At 38.5% G+C, this 18,160-nt stretch overlaps 1 protein-coding gene across 1 annotated transcript; it reads left to right on the forward strand.

The window, feature by feature from the left end:
* Positions 1–96: 96 nt before the first annotated feature.
* LOC5521081 (nucleolar protein 14) lies at positions 97–18,101 on the forward strand. Its single transcript, XM_001640749.3, has 30 exons — positions 97–486; positions 1,015–1,056; positions 1,148–1,240; positions 1,537–1,663; positions 1,939–2,015; positions 4,121–4,186; positions 4,279–4,371; positions 4,811–4,891; positions 5,650–5,718; positions 7,846–7,928; positions 8,012–8,079; positions 8,226–8,405; positions 8,836–8,912; positions 9,235–9,283; positions 9,351–9,393; positions 9,468–9,555; positions 10,780–10,865; positions 11,466–11,572; positions 12,125–12,156; positions 12,704–12,805; positions 12,951–13,013; positions 13,378–13,468; positions 13,841–13,916; positions 14,036–14,107; positions 14,504–14,614; positions 15,063–15,096; positions 15,551–15,672; positions 16,450–16,537; positions 16,902–16,972; positions 17,317–18,101. The coding sequence occupies exons 1-30, from the start codon at positions 301–303 to the stop codon at positions 17,420–17,422; spliced, it is 2,583 nt and encodes an 860-aa protein (XP_001640799.2). The 5' UTR covers positions 97–300; the 3' UTR covers positions 17,423–18,101.
* Positions 18,102–18,160: the final 59 nt, after the last annotated feature.

The raw sequence follows: 18,160 nt of genomic DNA on the forward strand, positions 1-18,160 counted from the left end.
GGCCCATGGGCAAATAATCATTTTACCCATTTTTTTATTGTTTCTGATTGCTATTATCTTACAATTCTTTTTGATAACAACTCCTTTTTAAATATACTTTTTTCTTGACAAATATAGTGTCCGCATCCGAAAAGAAAATGTGAAAGCGCTATATCTGCACAGCGGTTTCTCCTAGGAATTCAAAATGGCGTCCTGCACGTGTGTTTTTATTTAGATGATTTTTTTGTCGCATTTATAGGGGATACAAAGACTATTCGGATGCCATGAAGACTGTTTATGTTTGAGTATTTGAACTAAATCATGGTAAAGCTTAAGAAATCGATTTCGGCCGCTAAAAAAGCGGCCAAAAGAAATGCCCAACAGAAGACTGTGACCAACAACCCCTTCGAGGTTCACGTAAACAAGCAAAAATATGAAATCCTCGGGCGAAAGATGAAGCACGACCGTGGACTGCCAGGAGTTTCCAGATCTAAGGCCATGAAAAAGGTATTTGAAAGATAGAACTTATTATTGAAACCATTGAAACGCAACCAAGGGTCCTGCTAGTGGGTCCTGTTTATGTCCATCTCATAAAAAATGGTTGCAACTTGCCTTGGAAACGACTTTCAATATTCTGAGAACTCTCTTTGCCAATTTCCGACTGCTAAATCACTTATTGGCTTCTGTCATTTAGATGAAGAAATTACATTTCTCTGTTTTTGTTTGGTCAGTGCCTAAGTCCCCATCCCGCCCCATGTAACCCCCTAGTTTGGAAACTGCATCCTTTTTTTTACAGATATTGGTATTGATCACACATAAACTTAAAATAATAACCATAAAGCCTATTGTGGCCCGATGTATCTGCAGCCTGATATTGTCCCCTAAAAATATGACAAACGTCCTTATCAGGTCAATATGGGAAGAACCCCCCCCCCCCCCGGATGGGTCTTAAAGAGAGGTAAAGATTCCTTAAACTTCTTAATGTCAGACACAATGCAGGTTTGACTGTTATTTCAAGTCATGTTCTGATTTCAGCGCCAGAAGACATTGTTAACAGAGTATAAACAAAAAAACAAGGTATACTTGCTTCTAAATTTATTTTGTTTTCCTGCTTTTGTTGTTGTTTTGTTTGCAAGATGAATATTTTGATATAAATTCTATATCAAAGGCAAACATCTTTGTGGATAAACGCTTTGGTGAAAATGACGCAGAGATGACCTTAGAGGACAAGCTGATGCAAAGATTCACCATCGAGAAACAGGTAAATAAATTACCTTCGTTACTCAAGACATAATGATTGACAAATGGGACCCAGCAATTGTGTTTCAATAGCCCTTATTCAAACTGGCATGTGAGGGTGAGAATCAAAACTTTTGCCCATCCCTCCAGAAACTACTGTAATAGAGTGATTGATGATGTACTTGAAAATTATGTTACTTTAATTCTGCTGTAGCACCATCATGCAAAAGCTGGCATCAAATTTTACTAAAACACTATTCTAGCATTGTTTAACAAAAGCCGGTATGTATAACCTTAATCTACCATCATTTGATTCAGCACCATCATGCAAAAGCCGGTATTTATAACCTTGAAGAGGAAGAGCTCACCCATCTTGGTCACTCCCTTGGTGATGTTGGGAAGTTTGATGATGTTCGACTCAGTGATGAGGAAGATCAAGAAGATGGTACTTATGTTATTTGATCACATGAACTATTTATCTTTGGTCTCTGGATAATAGGAAGATATGTACCTATGTTTGTTTAGGGAAAAAAGGTGCCCCTCCCCAAATTCGAAACCTACTTCCTATTTCACACCCATCCATTTTCCTTCTTCCATCTTTCTAGGGCTTTCAAACTTAAATGGGTTCACAATAAATAGAAAGAAATATGTTAACATTTTTTGGCAAGATTTGGAGAGTGGGGGTGGAGTGATTTGTGCGCACAAATGAATCTTTTGCAGAGAAAGATGTACAGGATGCACATTTCGGAGGTTTTCTTATGAAGGCAACCAAGCAGGAAAGTGACAGAGAGAATGAGGTACAGCATAACTGTTCTCTGATAATCAAATGATGATGATGATGATAGTGGGGGTTGTATTATAAATGCATACCTGTCAACTCTCCCGCACTAGGCAGGAGTCTCAAGATTTTGAACCCCTCTTCCCACTCTCCCGCCTTGAGCACCAAATATCCCACTTTTTAGCGATTTTTATCGCTTCCGAAAAATTATTCTATAGAAAATCATCATTTTGCCTATTTTCTATTGAAATATTTGTGTAGCGCAATTTGTCTAACACCCTTGTGAGATCTATAAGTGGGTTTGTTCGCGAGAGCTTCCTATACGGCAAACGCCTGCATGGTAAAACCCACCCCTCCCCCAAAAAATAAATATACCCCATCCCTCCACCAAAAGAAATCTCAAGCCTTGAGATTTTCGGAGGTTGACAGGTATGTAAATAGTTTTATGGTGTGATGAGATAATGTTAGAGGCAATTATCATTGCGGTGATGTTAGTGTTTGTGAAAGTGGTAATGATGATGATACTGATGATGGTGGAGATAATAATCACTCATGAACAACATTTGATGCTTTTGATGGTTTGCAATGGTGATGATGATTAGATTGGACCTTCAATCCTGTGTTATTTATTTCCCTGATTCCACCATGCCTTCCCAGACCGCACCTTTTTATTTACAGCTTGTATGTAGTATTTCTAGTTATGTTGGATGTTGTTCTGATGATGGCAATAGTGATAATAGTAATATTGACCATTGCATGGGTCATACTGGAACTTATGGACCCAAGAAAAATTAGTAGTAAGTAAAACTCAAGTTGGAAAAGAAAAGCTCCTGCACGATCAAAGCATTTAAGAAAATTTTGCATCACAAAGCGTTGTTATTGATTATGAGTGAGTCGTAATGATTAAAAGCCTACTAATCAACAAATGGGATTGGGCATAGCGCAGTGCAAAGCTATGTACAGCTAATGTACGTGGGCATAGCACAGTGCATAGCTATGTACAGCTAATGTACGTGGGCATAGCACAGTGCATAGCTATGTACAGCTAATGTATGTGGGCATAGCACAGTGCATAGCTATGTACAGCTAATGTACGTGGGCATAGCACAGTGCATAGCTATGTACAGCTAATGTACGTGGGCATAGCACAGTGCAAAGCTATGTACAGCTAATGTACGTGGGCATAGCACAGTGCATAGCTATGTACAGCTAATGTATGTGGGCATAGCACAGTGCAAAGCTATGTACAGCTAATGTATGTGGGCATAGCACAGTGCATAGCTATGTACAGCTAATGTATGTGGGCATAGCACAGTGCATAGCTATGTACAGCTAATGTATGTGGGCATAGCACAGTGCAAAGCTATGTACAGCTAATGTATGTGGCCATAGCACAGTGCATAGCTATGTACAGCTAATGTACGTGGGCATAGCACAGTGCATAGCTATGTACAGCTAATGTATGTGGGCATAGCACAGTGCATAGCTATGTACAGCTAATGTATGTGGGCATAGCACAGTGCATAGCTATGTACAGCTAATGTATGTGGGCATAGCACAGTGCATAGCTATGTACAGCTAATGTATGTGGGCATAGCACAGTGCAAAGCTATGTACAGCTAATGTACGTGGGCATAGCACAGTGCATAGCTATGTACAGCTAATGTACGTGGGCATAGCACAGTGCATAGCTATGTACAGCTAATGTACGTGGGCATAGCACAGTGCATAGCTATGTACAGCTAATGTATGTGGGCATAGCACAGTGCATAGCTATGTACAGCTAATGTATGTGGGCATAGCACAGTGCATAGCTATGTACAGCTAATGTATGTGGGCATAGCACAGTGCAAAGCTATGTACAGCTAATGTATGTGGGCATAGCACAGTGCATAGCTATGTACAGCTAATGTACGTGGGCATAGCACAGTGCATAGCTATGTACAGCTAATGTATGTGGGCATAGCACAGTGCAAAGCTATGTACAGCTAATGTACGAAGCTTATGGATATTATTTTGTCATAGTGAAGTTGTTGGAATGATATGTATGTATTGAGGATGATGGTGTAGGTGGTGGATAATGGCTCATTGGTACTGTACTAATGAACTGTTACTCATTTCCAGGAGGGTAAACACAGGTCCAGGAAAGAGATCATGGAGGAGGTGGTGGCGAAGTCAAAGTTGAAAAAGGTGACATTTGTAGGGTCTTTGGAGATTTCATCAATTGATAACGACTCTTGATACAATTATACTAACTGTGTATGCAACCTCTCAATGTTCAGCATGAGAGACAAATGGCCAAAGCAGAGTCCTCTAACCTGACAGAAACACTAGACCAGGACTGGAAGGAGATTAGATCCATGCTTTCATTTAGAGTAAGGACTACTACACTTATTATTTGTTGAGTATATGTTAGGCGTTTTAAACAATGACTTGTTTAAATGCCCTAATTGGTCAAGAGTCCATATGTTATTAGAGGATACACCCCCGCTTGGTGTAAGCATGTGTGAACATGCTTTCCAAAACTAGATTGTAACCTAAGAAAATATTTTGATTGTTTTATAAAACAAAGATATCTCTTTTTTGTACATTTATCCTCTAATAGATGCACAGAAGACGTCACAGCATGTCATGAGCAATAGTCAACTGCATCATACTTTTTGCTTATGACAGGCTATGTCATCTGTGCATCAATTACAAGACAGGTGCATGCAAAAATGTTAAAAATCAATTTTGCTTTGTATGAAATATGTACATTTTCTCATGAGCTCATTTATTGTATGCGTTGTTTTTTTTTTTTTATCCTACATTAAGGATCCTCACCACAAAACAGAAGTGAAAGCTGATGACTATGACATTGCAGTGAAAGAACTGGCCTTTGAACTAAAAGGAAAGGTAAGTTATCTGTTCTCTCAAACTCCAGTACACAATGATGGTGACATTGTAAGAATGTCAATCAATCAGTGTTTTTAGCAGCCATGGCAGCATGGGCTGACTCAGGGGCCGCTAGGGTAAATATGCATATGGATAACATAACATTCTCTGAAAACAGACAGTGACAAAATTGTTTGATCTATCTGTATGCCTTAGAGTAGATTTGTGGAGATTTAAGTGCACAGTTTGTTCTTCCATTGTCTTTGATGTTTGACAAAATTCAGCATTTTGAATTAAGAATAGCTCTAAAAATTAGAACATGCATGCAGCAGTTTCATTTAGACCTTAAACCTCTTTTCCATCAGCATTTCGGTATTGGGAATCATTTTTGCAGTGGTTTTGGGTTTTCTTGCATCGACTTGGTATTATTAGTTTTTCCTGAAAAAAAAAGGTTTTCCTGAAATTCCACTATATTGTAAAGTGCTCTATGATCATGTCGGTAAATGTTGTTATTCGTTGAAAAAGTATAACAGCACTGACTGCAAGTCTACAACAACGAATAGATTCCATGACTACTGTACATTACAAATAAAAAATATGCACTGGATATATGATTAAATAAACCCTTGTATATGGTTTATTTGTTATACATTATTGTATGGCTTATGTGTGTATGATTTATGAATATTTGATTATCTTCCATGGGTTCAATGTAATAATAATAATACTTATAATAATAATGATAAATAAAATGCAATGATTGTGTGTTTGGTACCCAGGCAACCAACAAACTCAAAACAGATGAGCAGATTGCAAAAGAAGAGCAAGAGAGACTTAGCAGACTAGAGGTACAGTGAGTTGCGCCATTCTTATCCCTTATAATAATTAACTAGCAAGAGAGAAAGGGAGGGAGGGAGGGAGGGAGGGAGGGAGGGAGGGAGGGAGGGAGGGAGGGAGGGAGGGAGGGAGGGAGGGAGGGAGGGAGGGAGGGAGGGAGGGAGGGAGGGAGGGAGGGAGGGAGGAGACATCCATTCAAAAATAGCCACTCAAACTCAATTATTTATATGAACATTAACCTAAACCTTAATTATAGTAATTATTTTAGCAATAACAACGGAAACAGCGATCGAAAAAGTCGAGAATTCAAGGCTAAAAGTGTTAATTAGCGTTACATCTTGTCTAATCGGCTATACAAAAATCGTTGTAAAAATGCTTAGAGACACGCTATTGATATAAAAATTGCACTTTCGTAAGGTACTTACATTTGAGATTACCCTCAGCTTAGTTTTTTTCTTGTAAAATAGCTTCAAGTGGATAATTTTGCAGTAACCACTTTTCACATAAAAACGTCATGTGAATTGTCGATGAAGAGAAAACATGTATAATGACGGCCTTTGTTAGACAATATCATAATTTTTAAGTGATAGATGTTGTGTACATAAGTTGCAGTTTCAATAAATTGCGATTGTTAGAAACCTTGAACGCTTCCCTTGGAGTAGTTCTGGATTCAGTATCTCACTAACTTTTGTCATGCTGCTTCCATGTGACTAACTAGTCTGCTTATATCTGATAACGCAAAAGGTGTTGTGTCAAGAACACACTATTAGCCGTGCCGTTGCACCCTGTAAATCGAATGTATAACACGCCGAGTCGTTAGCACGCTAGCGTGTCACTAGATGGCGTGTGTACTCACCGAGTTTTGGTAAGTTTATTAACGCGATCCCACACGCAAGAACACAGCATCGCTCTAGCTATTGACCCGGATAGTTCAGTCACCGGAGCGGAAAGAATTTGTCTTTTGCGAAAAAGAAGCGACAGACAAGGGCCTAATATCAGAAGGACTATTACAGCAAGAATCGCAAGAAAATCAATAGAAAAATCCGGAAAAAGTCCAAGCTCAAGAGAGAGGAGAAACGAGCTAATCTTCCTGAAGAAGTCGCAAATCGACGCTAAAATGGCGGCAGAGTAAAGCTCGTCAAAAAGAAACATCTACATGGATATCATTGCTAGCTTAGAGATTTCTATCTATAGTACTTCAAGTTCTTGTTGCGTATCCTCATTCGTTAATTTGTTTTTGAAGAAATGGTCACACGAACCTACAACGGGAAACAGCTAGAACACGAACACAAATAGCTTTGAGAGATTAAGGAATGCGCTCGGTTTTTACATTTATTTGGAGTGGTATTGCACATACGGATCTCATTCCTTCTCATTAAGATCGACGCAGTCGTAGAGGACGTTTTTTCGTTTTTTATGTGGGGCGGAAAAACATCACATCATGATTTGGCGAAAGCCCCGCTAAAGATGTTGTAAAGCCATCTAAAAAAATAGAAGTACATTAACAAATTGCTGAATATTTTTCTTTTCTTTTATCATACACCGTTTCGTTTCTGGTTTAAAAAACAATTCCCTACGCTCATAGGGAAATGATTAGCAATATCTTCCTCCATAGCAATGTGTTATGGCAAGAAATTAGCAAGTTGTTCTAAACTTGAATAAACCATGTGCGTGCAGTGACGTCTCGTGCGTGTTAGTGACACGCTCTGCGAATTCGCCATATCTACTTAACAGCGTGCATGGCAAACACAGTTCTGACCGTGTCCAAAAAAGACTCTGCGTGAGTTGACACAACGTAAAGTAATAGGATTAGGCTTAGGCACGCTGAACCGTGCAAATTACACACTGATACGAGCCATTGCACGGTCCAGCGTGCATGTAACACAATTGGGTACCAACATTGAGCACATAGCCTCCTGTGTTCAAAATAAAAGTACTGTAAGTGCATACATAAACTAATATGAATCTGAAAAGTTATATAATATGATAAAAGAAGATTTTCCAGAGTTTGAGCTTGATCACCAGACCTTTTTAATTGTTAGGTATAATATTCAATGTACAGTAGTATAGCTTAGATAAGGATTAGTGAATAATAATTTTGTCCTTTTAATATAACATGATTCTCTCTAATCTTGTAGGCTGAAAGGATACGAAGGATGAGGGGTCTACCGCCAGAGGACAGCAAGCCCAAGCACACGTCTGCTGATGACCTGGGGGACAGGTGGGTGAAAATCACATCAGAACTTGATATGAGTCACCTAATTATCTTAAAATTGTCATTTATTTCTTGGTCTGTTCAAATAGTTTTAGCATCCAGACTGATGACAGGATCTCTGTCAGCTACTGGGATGGAAAAATCAATCTTCCTGAAGGTAAAGCCTTCCTGTCTGCCTGCTCACTTATTAGTCTGTATTTCTTACTATATCTCTGTATTTGAGTCAACCTCTGTCAGTCTTTTTACTGCCAGCAGTGTTGAAAAAGTGTTTGGCGAGTTTAAAAAATTCAAAATGTTACTCAGGTGAAGAAACCTTGGAGTATGAGTGGCTTGGAAAAAAAGCAGGGAAATCTGATGGCAGTGATGATGGTGACAAGGATGGTGATGGTGAAGAGATTGCTGACGAGAGTGGTGAAGATGAAGATGATGATGATGACATCAGCGGAGAAGATGATGCAGGCAGTGATCTTGATTCTGACCCAGGTATAGCACAGTGGGATTTTATCTTCATTTAATGTCATATTCACCCAAAATGCTACTTTATATAAGATGAACATGGGTTTTCAAGGCTCATTAAACAAATTTAAAAAGGCTGGGTGTTAAACAGTTTCCATTAGTTTAGATTGCTTTGGCTGACTAGCCCTAACAGGCACAAGACAGCTGCTGAGCATGGTGATTCCAAGAGAGGGGGGTACCCGAGTTTGACACAGAGTACCGCTAAAAATGAATACAAAAATACAAAGTTAAAAAAATTATATGATATCGCTTTTACCAAGCAATTGCTTATTATTTATAACACTGGCTACATATTTATGCATATGTAAACATCATGTTCATGTAAAAAAAAAAACACTCACAAACACAATAGGGCTCAGAACCCCTGTACAGTATTGTTGTTGTTATAAATGCACAGAAAGTGCTGATGAGGATGAACAAGTAGAGATCAGTAACGCCAAGAAACACAAGAAAGACTTGATGTCATCTGTAAAGGTTGGTAAAACTGTTCATATACAGAATATATACAGTAGGTGTGACTGTTTAACCCCAACAAAAATTCCCTACCCCAAAGGGTAACCTGCAAAGAATGGCAATCCTCTTCTTCTGTATACCATCATCCATCTGTTTTGGTGTATTGAATGCTCTCTGAATCAGGTCATCCTTGAGAAGGACAGTTTCAGCAGTGACCTTAATGTTGTCCTACTGTATTTCAGTCATTATGTGATTAAAAAAATATATCAACATTGTCAATATTGAAAAGTATATCCTAATGATGAGTATTTCCACTGTTTCATTTCTACATTAATTTTAACAGAAATCTTCATCTGTGGCTGCCAAAAAAGAGCTGCCATTTACCTTCAATGGTAAGGCTTGTTGTTTGTCAAGTCTATTTATTTGAAAATAATAATTGAGTTTTCCCATTTACTAAAGCTCCAAAGAACTACAGTGAATTCACTTCAATGATTTCTAAATGGTAAGTTTAAGAACTCATGTTATTTAACAGTAATATTAGTTTGTTTTCATCTACTGTATTCCATTCATTTTCAGGAAAAGGGATGACGTCCTCACCATTATTGAAAGAATTAAGGCTTGCAATCACCCCAAGATATTGCCAGAAAACAAAATTAAAATGGAAGTGAGTTAAGGGGGAAGTTACCTTTTTTACCAAGCAGTATTAAGAGTTGGCATTTAAACATGAAAGGGCATTTCATGTATAAACAAGACATGCCTAAGGCAAGTTGGCAGTGGTCAACATTTTAATGTTACTCAAGTATACAGTATGTGCATGAAAGCATAAACTGAAAACATTTTGGGGACAATACCTTTTCAATTTGTATTTATTATCTGTTTTGTTATTAGAGAAGATTAAAAGTTCTTTTCAGACAACCTTGGAAGAGATCTCTAAACTTGACAAACTCAAGCATGAATAACAACTTTCCCTAGGCATGTCCTTTTTATAGCCAATGTTTGTGTTTAAGATGCCAAAAAAATTATTTAGTGCCCCCCCCCCCCAAAAAAAAAAGATATGCAATTTATACAGTTCACTCAAATTATTCAAGTCCCTTTTCTAGACTGTTTGCTGGTTATGGGTGGTTAAATGGAAAGAATGAACCTTGTTTTGTGGCTGCTTCTGTCACCTTTTTCTCCCCCCTTTCCCAAACTTGTACAGACCCATGCAAGATATGGCAGTAGCTGTTACTTGATACCCAGGTCTGCATCCAGCAACTCTTTAAGAGGGATGAGCAATAAAAATGCTTGGTTGTGACTTCGATTTCTTCTAAAATTTCAATCCTAAGGTTATTCTAAAAGGTTACATAACTGATCTCATTAGAATTAAGAATAACGCGCGCTATTCACTGCGCTCAAATGAGGGCCTTTCTTTAATGCACCCCCCAGAAAAAATGATGTCTTTCGGTGACAGATCATTTAGTGTTGCTGCACCTACATTATGGAACGCTCTCCCTGCAAATCTTCGCACCATCAATTGCAGTATCTTTAATTTTAAAGTGCAACTTAAGACTCATCTTTTTAAATTAGCTTTCAACACTTGATATCACATAATCATCAATATAAAGATATTTTTATTTTTATTATTTTATTTTTTATTCAATATTTTTTCTATGAATCTATTATTTCATATTATTTTCGATTATAATTGTAAATTTTATTGTATATATTAGTTCAACATTTAGTTATATTGTAATGCACTTTAGATCATTATATGAAAAAAGGGCAATATAAATTGATAAATTATTATTATTATTATTATTATTATTATTATTATTTTATTATTATTATTGAGTAGAGTAAATATGGGCTGTATCACCTCTGAACATTTGCTTTTCTCTTTTGCCTACAGATATTTTTCTCAATTCTTCTTGAATTCATGAAAGACTTACTGACAGAATGCCCTCCTGATATAAAGACCGTCAACAAACTTACCCGGTAAGAACTTACCAGATAATTCTCAGAAGAACCTCCTCACTCAAATGTAAAAGTTTGCTCTAGAGGGGGTGGTGGAGCTGGCCTAAAAGTGGGGGTCTTAAGGCAAAACTCAGATAAAATTTTGTGACTGAAAACAATGGAATACAGGGGGATATGCTCCCCCGAGTAAAAATTTGACATTTTAAGACTCCTATAATGCAAAACATTTGTGGAATTGTGTGGAAAATTTTTTTAAGTTCAACCATATATATTACCTTTTTTTACCACTGTCCCTTTGCCCGTTGCCTATACTTTAATACTACTGCAAGCTAGGAAAAGATCCCAAATATTGCTCTACTAAGTAAGCAAAACAACCACCCTTCTTCTCTTTATAATCGTGGCTAAGTATGTGGTAAAAAAGCGATTGAGCACACAATAATTTTGTGAAGTTTACTCAGCCCTGTATACTGTCACAGCTGTTCATTGTGTTGTGGGGGAGACTGAGATAAGTGATTCAATAATTGCCATGGAATGGTTATCATTATTAAAAGTGTTGTGGGCATTGTCACTTTTTTTCTGTTTTTTCATGATTATCCATTTTTTCTGGGATCTGTTTTTCAGCCATCTGTTCGACATAGCCCAGCATTCACCCGTTAACACGTCCAGAGTCGTTCAGGGTTTCTTGAGAAAAGCTCAGAGTCAGTTCACCGAGCAGCTAGATTGCACAGGTATGTGGGTTACCATGGAGGAACCTCTTAAATAAACTGTTTCGGTTAACAAGCCATATACCACACTAATAATGCCGGAGCAAGTTTTTATTTTGTACTAGTAACTATTTGCTAGTCAACTATTGAATAAATAAAGTAACATTGATTATTGGTCATTGCGATTATGTTTTTAAAGTACATGATATAAATCATATAAATTTTACTTACAATCTTGGTATCTTTTGCTCCGGATACTCTTGATCATTTTTACTGACTACAACAACGTCTTTGAACTAACGCGCGGTTATGCTGATTCCATCTTTGAATGCTACTTAACCAATCAGGTGGCGACTGTAAAATAACTTAATGCTCTCATGAATACATTTCTTTTTTTTTTTTTTTTCCTTTTTCCCCATAACTATACTATTTAAGGCGTGCGAAACATAAACTTTGAACTTGAGTTTTGGAATAAGTTCTTATGTAAGAAGTACTGCTCTCATATTAGACAACAAAGCAAGGGATGGGGAAATACTTCAACTCCTTTATAATTTTTGTGGACTGTTTTTATTGTAGGAGGAAAGGGAAAGTTTCCTGGTCTTGACACAGTAAGTATAACCTTTCACTTTTCCGTCATTTTATTCTCCCTTATTCTTTGTCTACTGGACTTGACACAGTGAATACCACATATCACTTAGCTTGTATATTGTTCTTCCTACCTTCAATTGTTTCCTGGACTTGAAACAGTAAGTATAACAGGGCTTCTGGAAAAAAACCCTCAAAATTACACGAGATTCTTTGCTAAATTACGCGCCTAAAAGAACACATCAGCTGTGCATTAAAATGTTTTGTCTTTCAAAATTTAGCCAAATTACGCGGGATTACGCGGAAATTTGTGGGTTACTCGGAAATTTGTGGATTACGCGGAAAAGCCAAATTACGCTCTTCCGCACAAGCGCGTGAATACCACCTATCAGTTAGCTATTATTTTATTCTCACCTTTTAGTATTTACCTTGTTACCTGGACTAGACACAGTTAGTACCACTTATCACCTAGCTCATTTCATGCCCATAATTTACCTTCATGCTAAGCCAACCAAATTGTCCCTGCTGGCTTTGATGATGAAATTTATTCATTTGATTTTGTCTAAACAGCTGATGATGCTTCCTCTTATAACTGTGCTCTTCCCAACATCAGACTTCAAACACAGTGTCTGCACACCAGCCATGGTGTATATAGCTGAGCTTCTAGCACAGGTACATCTGTAGCATTTGGGTTCTTTCCTACCTCTCAACTGACAGAAGAAAAACAGAATACTGTCATCTACCCCACCATCAACGATTCTCTCATTATATAACAGCATAGTACACACTTATTCCCATACACTTTGTTTTCTACCAGAGCCGAGTACGCTGTATAACAGATGTTTTGAAGGGTTTGTTCCTGTGTTCAACTGTATTAGAGGTATGTTATAAGTGGTTCTCTTTGTAAATGCATTGCTATAAAGCAAGTATCCATTTATGCATACATGCTCATCACCACTTCACATGCATCTGCCAGCACCTCGCAGTAGAGATAAAGCCTTCTCCACATAGTCTACAATTACAAGTGTGAATTGGTTTTTCAAGCATTGTCACTGAAGGTGGTACCACAGGCCTGAGTTCACAGCCCCTTTAGGGACGGATCTAGTCTTTGGCTGAACTGAACTCTTGTAACGATGACAACATGTACTAGCACAATGCCAACCAAGTAGAGCACCTGACCATTGCATGGGGGTCCAGTATCTTTGCTAATCTGATTCTCACTGTGTTTTACTTGAACGGTCTAGTTTATTGGAGTTTCCAAACGGCTTGTTCCGGAGGCAATCAACTTTCTGTGTGGCACGTTTTACCTTGCTTCAGACAAAACCAGTGAAACATGTGAGTTGGAGGTTGTTTAGTAACCAGTAATGGACCCTTACCCTGTGTAGTTAATTCCTTCTGTGCCTTTTTGATAAATCCAATAGCACATCATTGAGGTGAAATTTCATACCAGCACACAAAACTGTGTGCCTTTTTAAATTGATAGGCTTTTTTTCAGAATTTCACATGTTTGTTGGAGTTCAATGGCTTTGTTGAAATCTATATCCTGTGACCAATCAGAGCATGTTCTCTTTCTAATTTTACTTTCACATAAATTGTTAAAATCCCGGTTATGTTGTTACTAACCATACATTTATACCTTTAAAACTTACAATGTATGGTGTTGCTTTGTTTCATACGAATGTGAGTGACCAAACTGTTTTCTTACAGCGCATCTATTGATGCCTTTCAAAGCCAAGTCCAAGTGGAGTGACCTCCTCAAGATCCAGACTGATGAAAATGCAACGTAGGTAGCATTCAAAACTTTAATAGCTCTAATGTAGATCTCCTCATAGCCAGCAACACTTCAGTATACAATACTACAAGAAGGAAATGGTGAAAAGATAATTATTTTGTCTTCTGAAGGGTGATCAAGGAAGCTAAAGTCTCCATTATTGAAGCTTTATCAGATGGTGATCTCAGTAACACACAAACCAGGTACATTAAACATTACTGGCTACATTGTTTTTATTTGAAAAACAGAGATTTTGGTACTCTTTGTGAAAGGGTAATAATATTCTTTCTCACAGAGTTGTTGAATAATCTGAGATCTAGGCTGTATTTCTTGGCCTTTGTTAGTCACATGAACCTCGAGCATATTCTGTGGGCTGAAATAACACAGCTGGTGGTGAAGCCTGGGGTCAGAAACAAGCCACTTGAAAATTCCAATAAACTAGACTATAAAAGCTTTTACATAGTGCGGATCATAGTATTTTCAGTTTCTTAATTTTAATTGACCCTCAGAATCCAACTATGTGACTAAAGTTTACAAGTATTTGAAATGATACATGTATCAAAATGTTGTTTTCTACCTTGGATGTGTGTTCTTTGCAGAGTGAGTGTGCTGCATTTGGCATTACGTATAACCTCAGAACTATGTGAGCTGTACAAAGACCTACCAGCCTTTAAAGAGACTTTTTCACCAGTCCTATGTCACCTGCACAGGTTTGTACCACCATACCAAAGGAAGGTAGAAGTGATTATAGACATATCTTGAAGATTTTAGTCATAAGTCTCATCCAATTTTGAATGTGATTTGTCAAAACCTTCACTGCAGCAAACAGCTTTTTACATGGAGTAAATTTAAAAAGTTCACCTTTCCGTTGCCATGGATACTGTATGTAAAGTGGCTTATTAGGTTGAAAGCGTCCCTACTCGTGTATGGAATGGTATGAGGGGAGATAGGAGACAGAAAACAATAATGAGTTTCCTGAACCAGCGGATGTAAGGGGTGTAGCTTGTCTGCATTTTTTTCTTTATATTATTTCATATTTGTATTCTTATTAATATTATTTATGTTGTACTTTATTTCATTTTCTGTTACTGATTTTTGAAAGACTTAAAATGATTTTACTCTAATGCTGCTTTACTTCATTTTATCTCATTGGATCAGAATCCCCATCAAGACCTACCCAGCATTTGTCAAGGTAACACCTTAACAACATGGCGATGGAAATAGCCCCTCATTCCACCGGCTTATGTTGCTATGAATACTAATATAGTATTGTAAGGCGAATTTCTTTGGCGGCCATTTTTGATCCAAAACATTTTGTAAAATCATCAGGCGGCGTTGCATTCACAGCTTAATCGTGGAAGGCTTTTAATATTTTAGTATAAATTCTTTGTTATTTTTAGGCTCCCTACCTTAGGTACCAGACCCTTTATCCTCGCTTGTTTATCCGCGAATCTGATGGTACCAAAAGAAGCTCTGATAGGCTGCCAAATATTTACAGCCAAATCTAATCAGCTAATGGACTGTCCAGTATATTTGCTGGAAACCAAAAGTGATGCAATAAATTGGTGTCTTTAAAAATGGCCACCCTTCTTCCCAAACCTTCCGAATATCTACGTCCGTGCCCTTACAAGAACCTTTTATCACAGGAATTGCATTCTAGTCTAGTTGCAAGGATAGAAGCTTTATCCGGTCAGGTGCGCAGTCACCTCGCCCTGCAAACCAGGAAGCCACAGCCCATTAAAACGTTTGAGCCAAAGTTTGATGAACAGTAAGTGTTGTGCATCGAAAACATTATAACGTCGGGCCATTAAGCGCTTTATTTTGTTGGTGCTGGTGTATTTCTGTTGTTCCACCCACGCACTCTGTAAAGGGTTCCTAGAAAGCAGGTTCGCTTTCAACCAACCAGGGTGAAATAGGGTTCTTATCCAATCAAATGCCCTGATTGTTATAATTATTCCTTGGTTAGTGCTTACCTGCTTTCTATGAACCACGCCCTGATCTACACTGACAGAGGTCAGAAATTCCCCATCATTCCCCCTTGCCCCTGATCTCTATCATGCAATGCGATTGAGCCTAGTGTACTCTTCCGCTGACAGAGGTCAGAAATCCCCCACCATCCCACTCCAGGTTTGGGTATGTGGCTGCTTGTCGTGGGTATCACAATCTCTCCAGCTTTACTTTAACCTCTCGGTATTTTATTGGCGATTTGCGTTGCAAGCCAAATCAGGCCTCTGACTATTGAACACCATTGGACACCTAGTTTATTGTGCAAGCACAAGACCCATCATACTATTTTTACCACACCTATGTAGACCACCAAGCCTTTCTAACGCTTGGTCATAGTCTTTCTAGTTATAGTTACACTTTCCTGGTTATATCAGGTATAATCAGCTTTTCGGCCATAGCCAATTCTCTTCTCGCATTTTCAAGCCTCTCCGCCACGCCTCAGCCCGGTGGCCTGAGGTAATTGTGTTGCCCATACACCCTCATATGTCTTCTTACTCTGTATGTATTACTACTAAAAAAAAACTTTTCTCATCTACAGTTATGATATCAAATCGAAAAAGAACAAAGGAAGCAAAAAAGCCAACGAAGATCAAAAGCTCAAGTACAAGTTCAAGAGGGAATTCAAGGTAAGGGAGACAAATCATTCACGGTGCATTCATGCTGCAAGGTGCTTCGCCATCAAGAAAAGTTTGTGTCTAGCTGGGGGGGAGGGGAGGGGACGGCGGCCCTTACTATGTCACTGCAGTTTTCCATATTCTGTAAACTCTCGACGACGAGTTCAGACAGCTACTGAAATGGCTTCCAGTCACGCCATCTCTCTGCAACGCACTGACCAATCAAAAAGCGTAGTTTAAATGACGGAAGCCAGATAGCGTTTTGGCAGCAAGGAATTGTCGAGGGAACATTGAAAATAACAGAATTATAAAAACAACGCAGCCCAAGTTTTTTAAAGTTTTACTGACTGTATTATCGCCGTCATCCTTATTCTAGGGTGCAATCAGAGAGGTTCGCAAAGACAGTCAGTTCCTGGCGAGACAGAAACACCAAGAGCAGATGGACAGGTACATGTGTTTGTTCGAGTCGTTCCGTCATCGCGTAGCCTACAATGCGGCTCCTGTTTGTGGTTATTCGGAAATGTTTCGTTTTTTTTTGCACATTGGTGCAAAAATTTCTGTGTTGTACTATGCAATTAACAAATCGTAATAAAAATAGATTATCTGCCATCAGTTTTCTTTTACGATTTAATAAAACATTGGAAATTAGTGATTTACCAGAGCCTCAGCCAGGGGTATGGGGTGGTGGGGTGTCGGGGGAAAAATCGCTGACATCGACGAAAATCTCGATTTCTGAAGTCTGTAGGCTTTGTTTACAGCCTGTGAAAACTTGCCTTTTTTCGCGATTTCAGGGATGCTGAGCGCATGCGCAAAGTGAAGCAGATAGAGCACATGCTGTCCAATCAGCAAGCAGAAACGAACGAAATGAACCGGAAGAAGCGCAAACACAGGGCCTAACAGGGTAGGCACGTCGTCCAATCAGCGAACAGAAACTAATGAAATGAACCGCAAGAAGTGCAAACGCAGGAAATAAAGACGTGCAGGTGCCAGACGTTTCAAAAAAGTCGTCCAATCAGTAAACAGAAACGAACGAAATGAACAGCAAGAAGCGTAAACGGAGGTCACGTGACTCACGAAGTTTTCACCACGTCCTTCAGATACTTCAGAACACGTAACGCTGCTAGCGCTGAATTACAGTGAAATATAGTGTGAAACGAAAAAAAAAAAAACCGAACTACGGGAGGGAATAGGTTTTTAAGAGTAACATCCTCATTGTTTATTTTTTATCTGTACAAACTAAGGAACGGTTTGTGACAAAATGATGTGGCTATATTGTATCGTCGACAAAGCATTTACAAAGGCTGACCGCGCCTCGCTAAGATGTCGGCTCTTGAGAGCGACCGAAAACTGACAACTATATGTGGCCAGGGGGAGGGGGAGGCAACCAGCAGGACTAACAGGTAGTTTACTGAATGAATAGTCAAGTTTCGAATGCCACTGTGCCCCGCTGGACATAGGCACAAAGGACTCATAAATACAGATGTTACCCTTAGCAATATATACATCTCTGGTGGAAAAAAAAACTTTTCCCACTTGACTTCGATCTCTTTAGCTAATAAAATTCTTTGAAACGAAATGTGATTTTCTTTATCGTCCTTTATACCCTCACTGCTCACGAGACTAGCAATAACAAAT

This window comes from Nematostella vectensis, chromosome 6, assembly GCF_932526225.1.
Source record: "Nematostella vectensis chromosome 6, jaNemVect1.1, whole genome shotgun sequence".
NCBI lineage: Eukaryota > Metazoa > Cnidaria > Anthozoa > Actiniaria > Edwardsiidae > Nematostella > Nematostella vectensis.

Bases quoted from the DNA above. Each gene is read 5' to 3' on its own strand.
- LOC5521081 (XM_001640749.3), top strand. From the start codon at position 301: ATGGTAAAGCTTAAGAAATCGATTTCGGCCGCTAAAAAAGCGGCCAAA. The intron at 4,372-4,810 runs GTAAGGACTACT...TCCTACATTAAG, and splicing joins GATCCATGCTTTCATTTAGA to GATCCTCACCACAAAACAGA. The intron at 12,157-12,703 runs GTAAGTATAACC...TTGTCTAAACAG, and splicing joins AGTTTCCTGGTCTTGACACA to CTGATGATGCTTCCTCTTAT.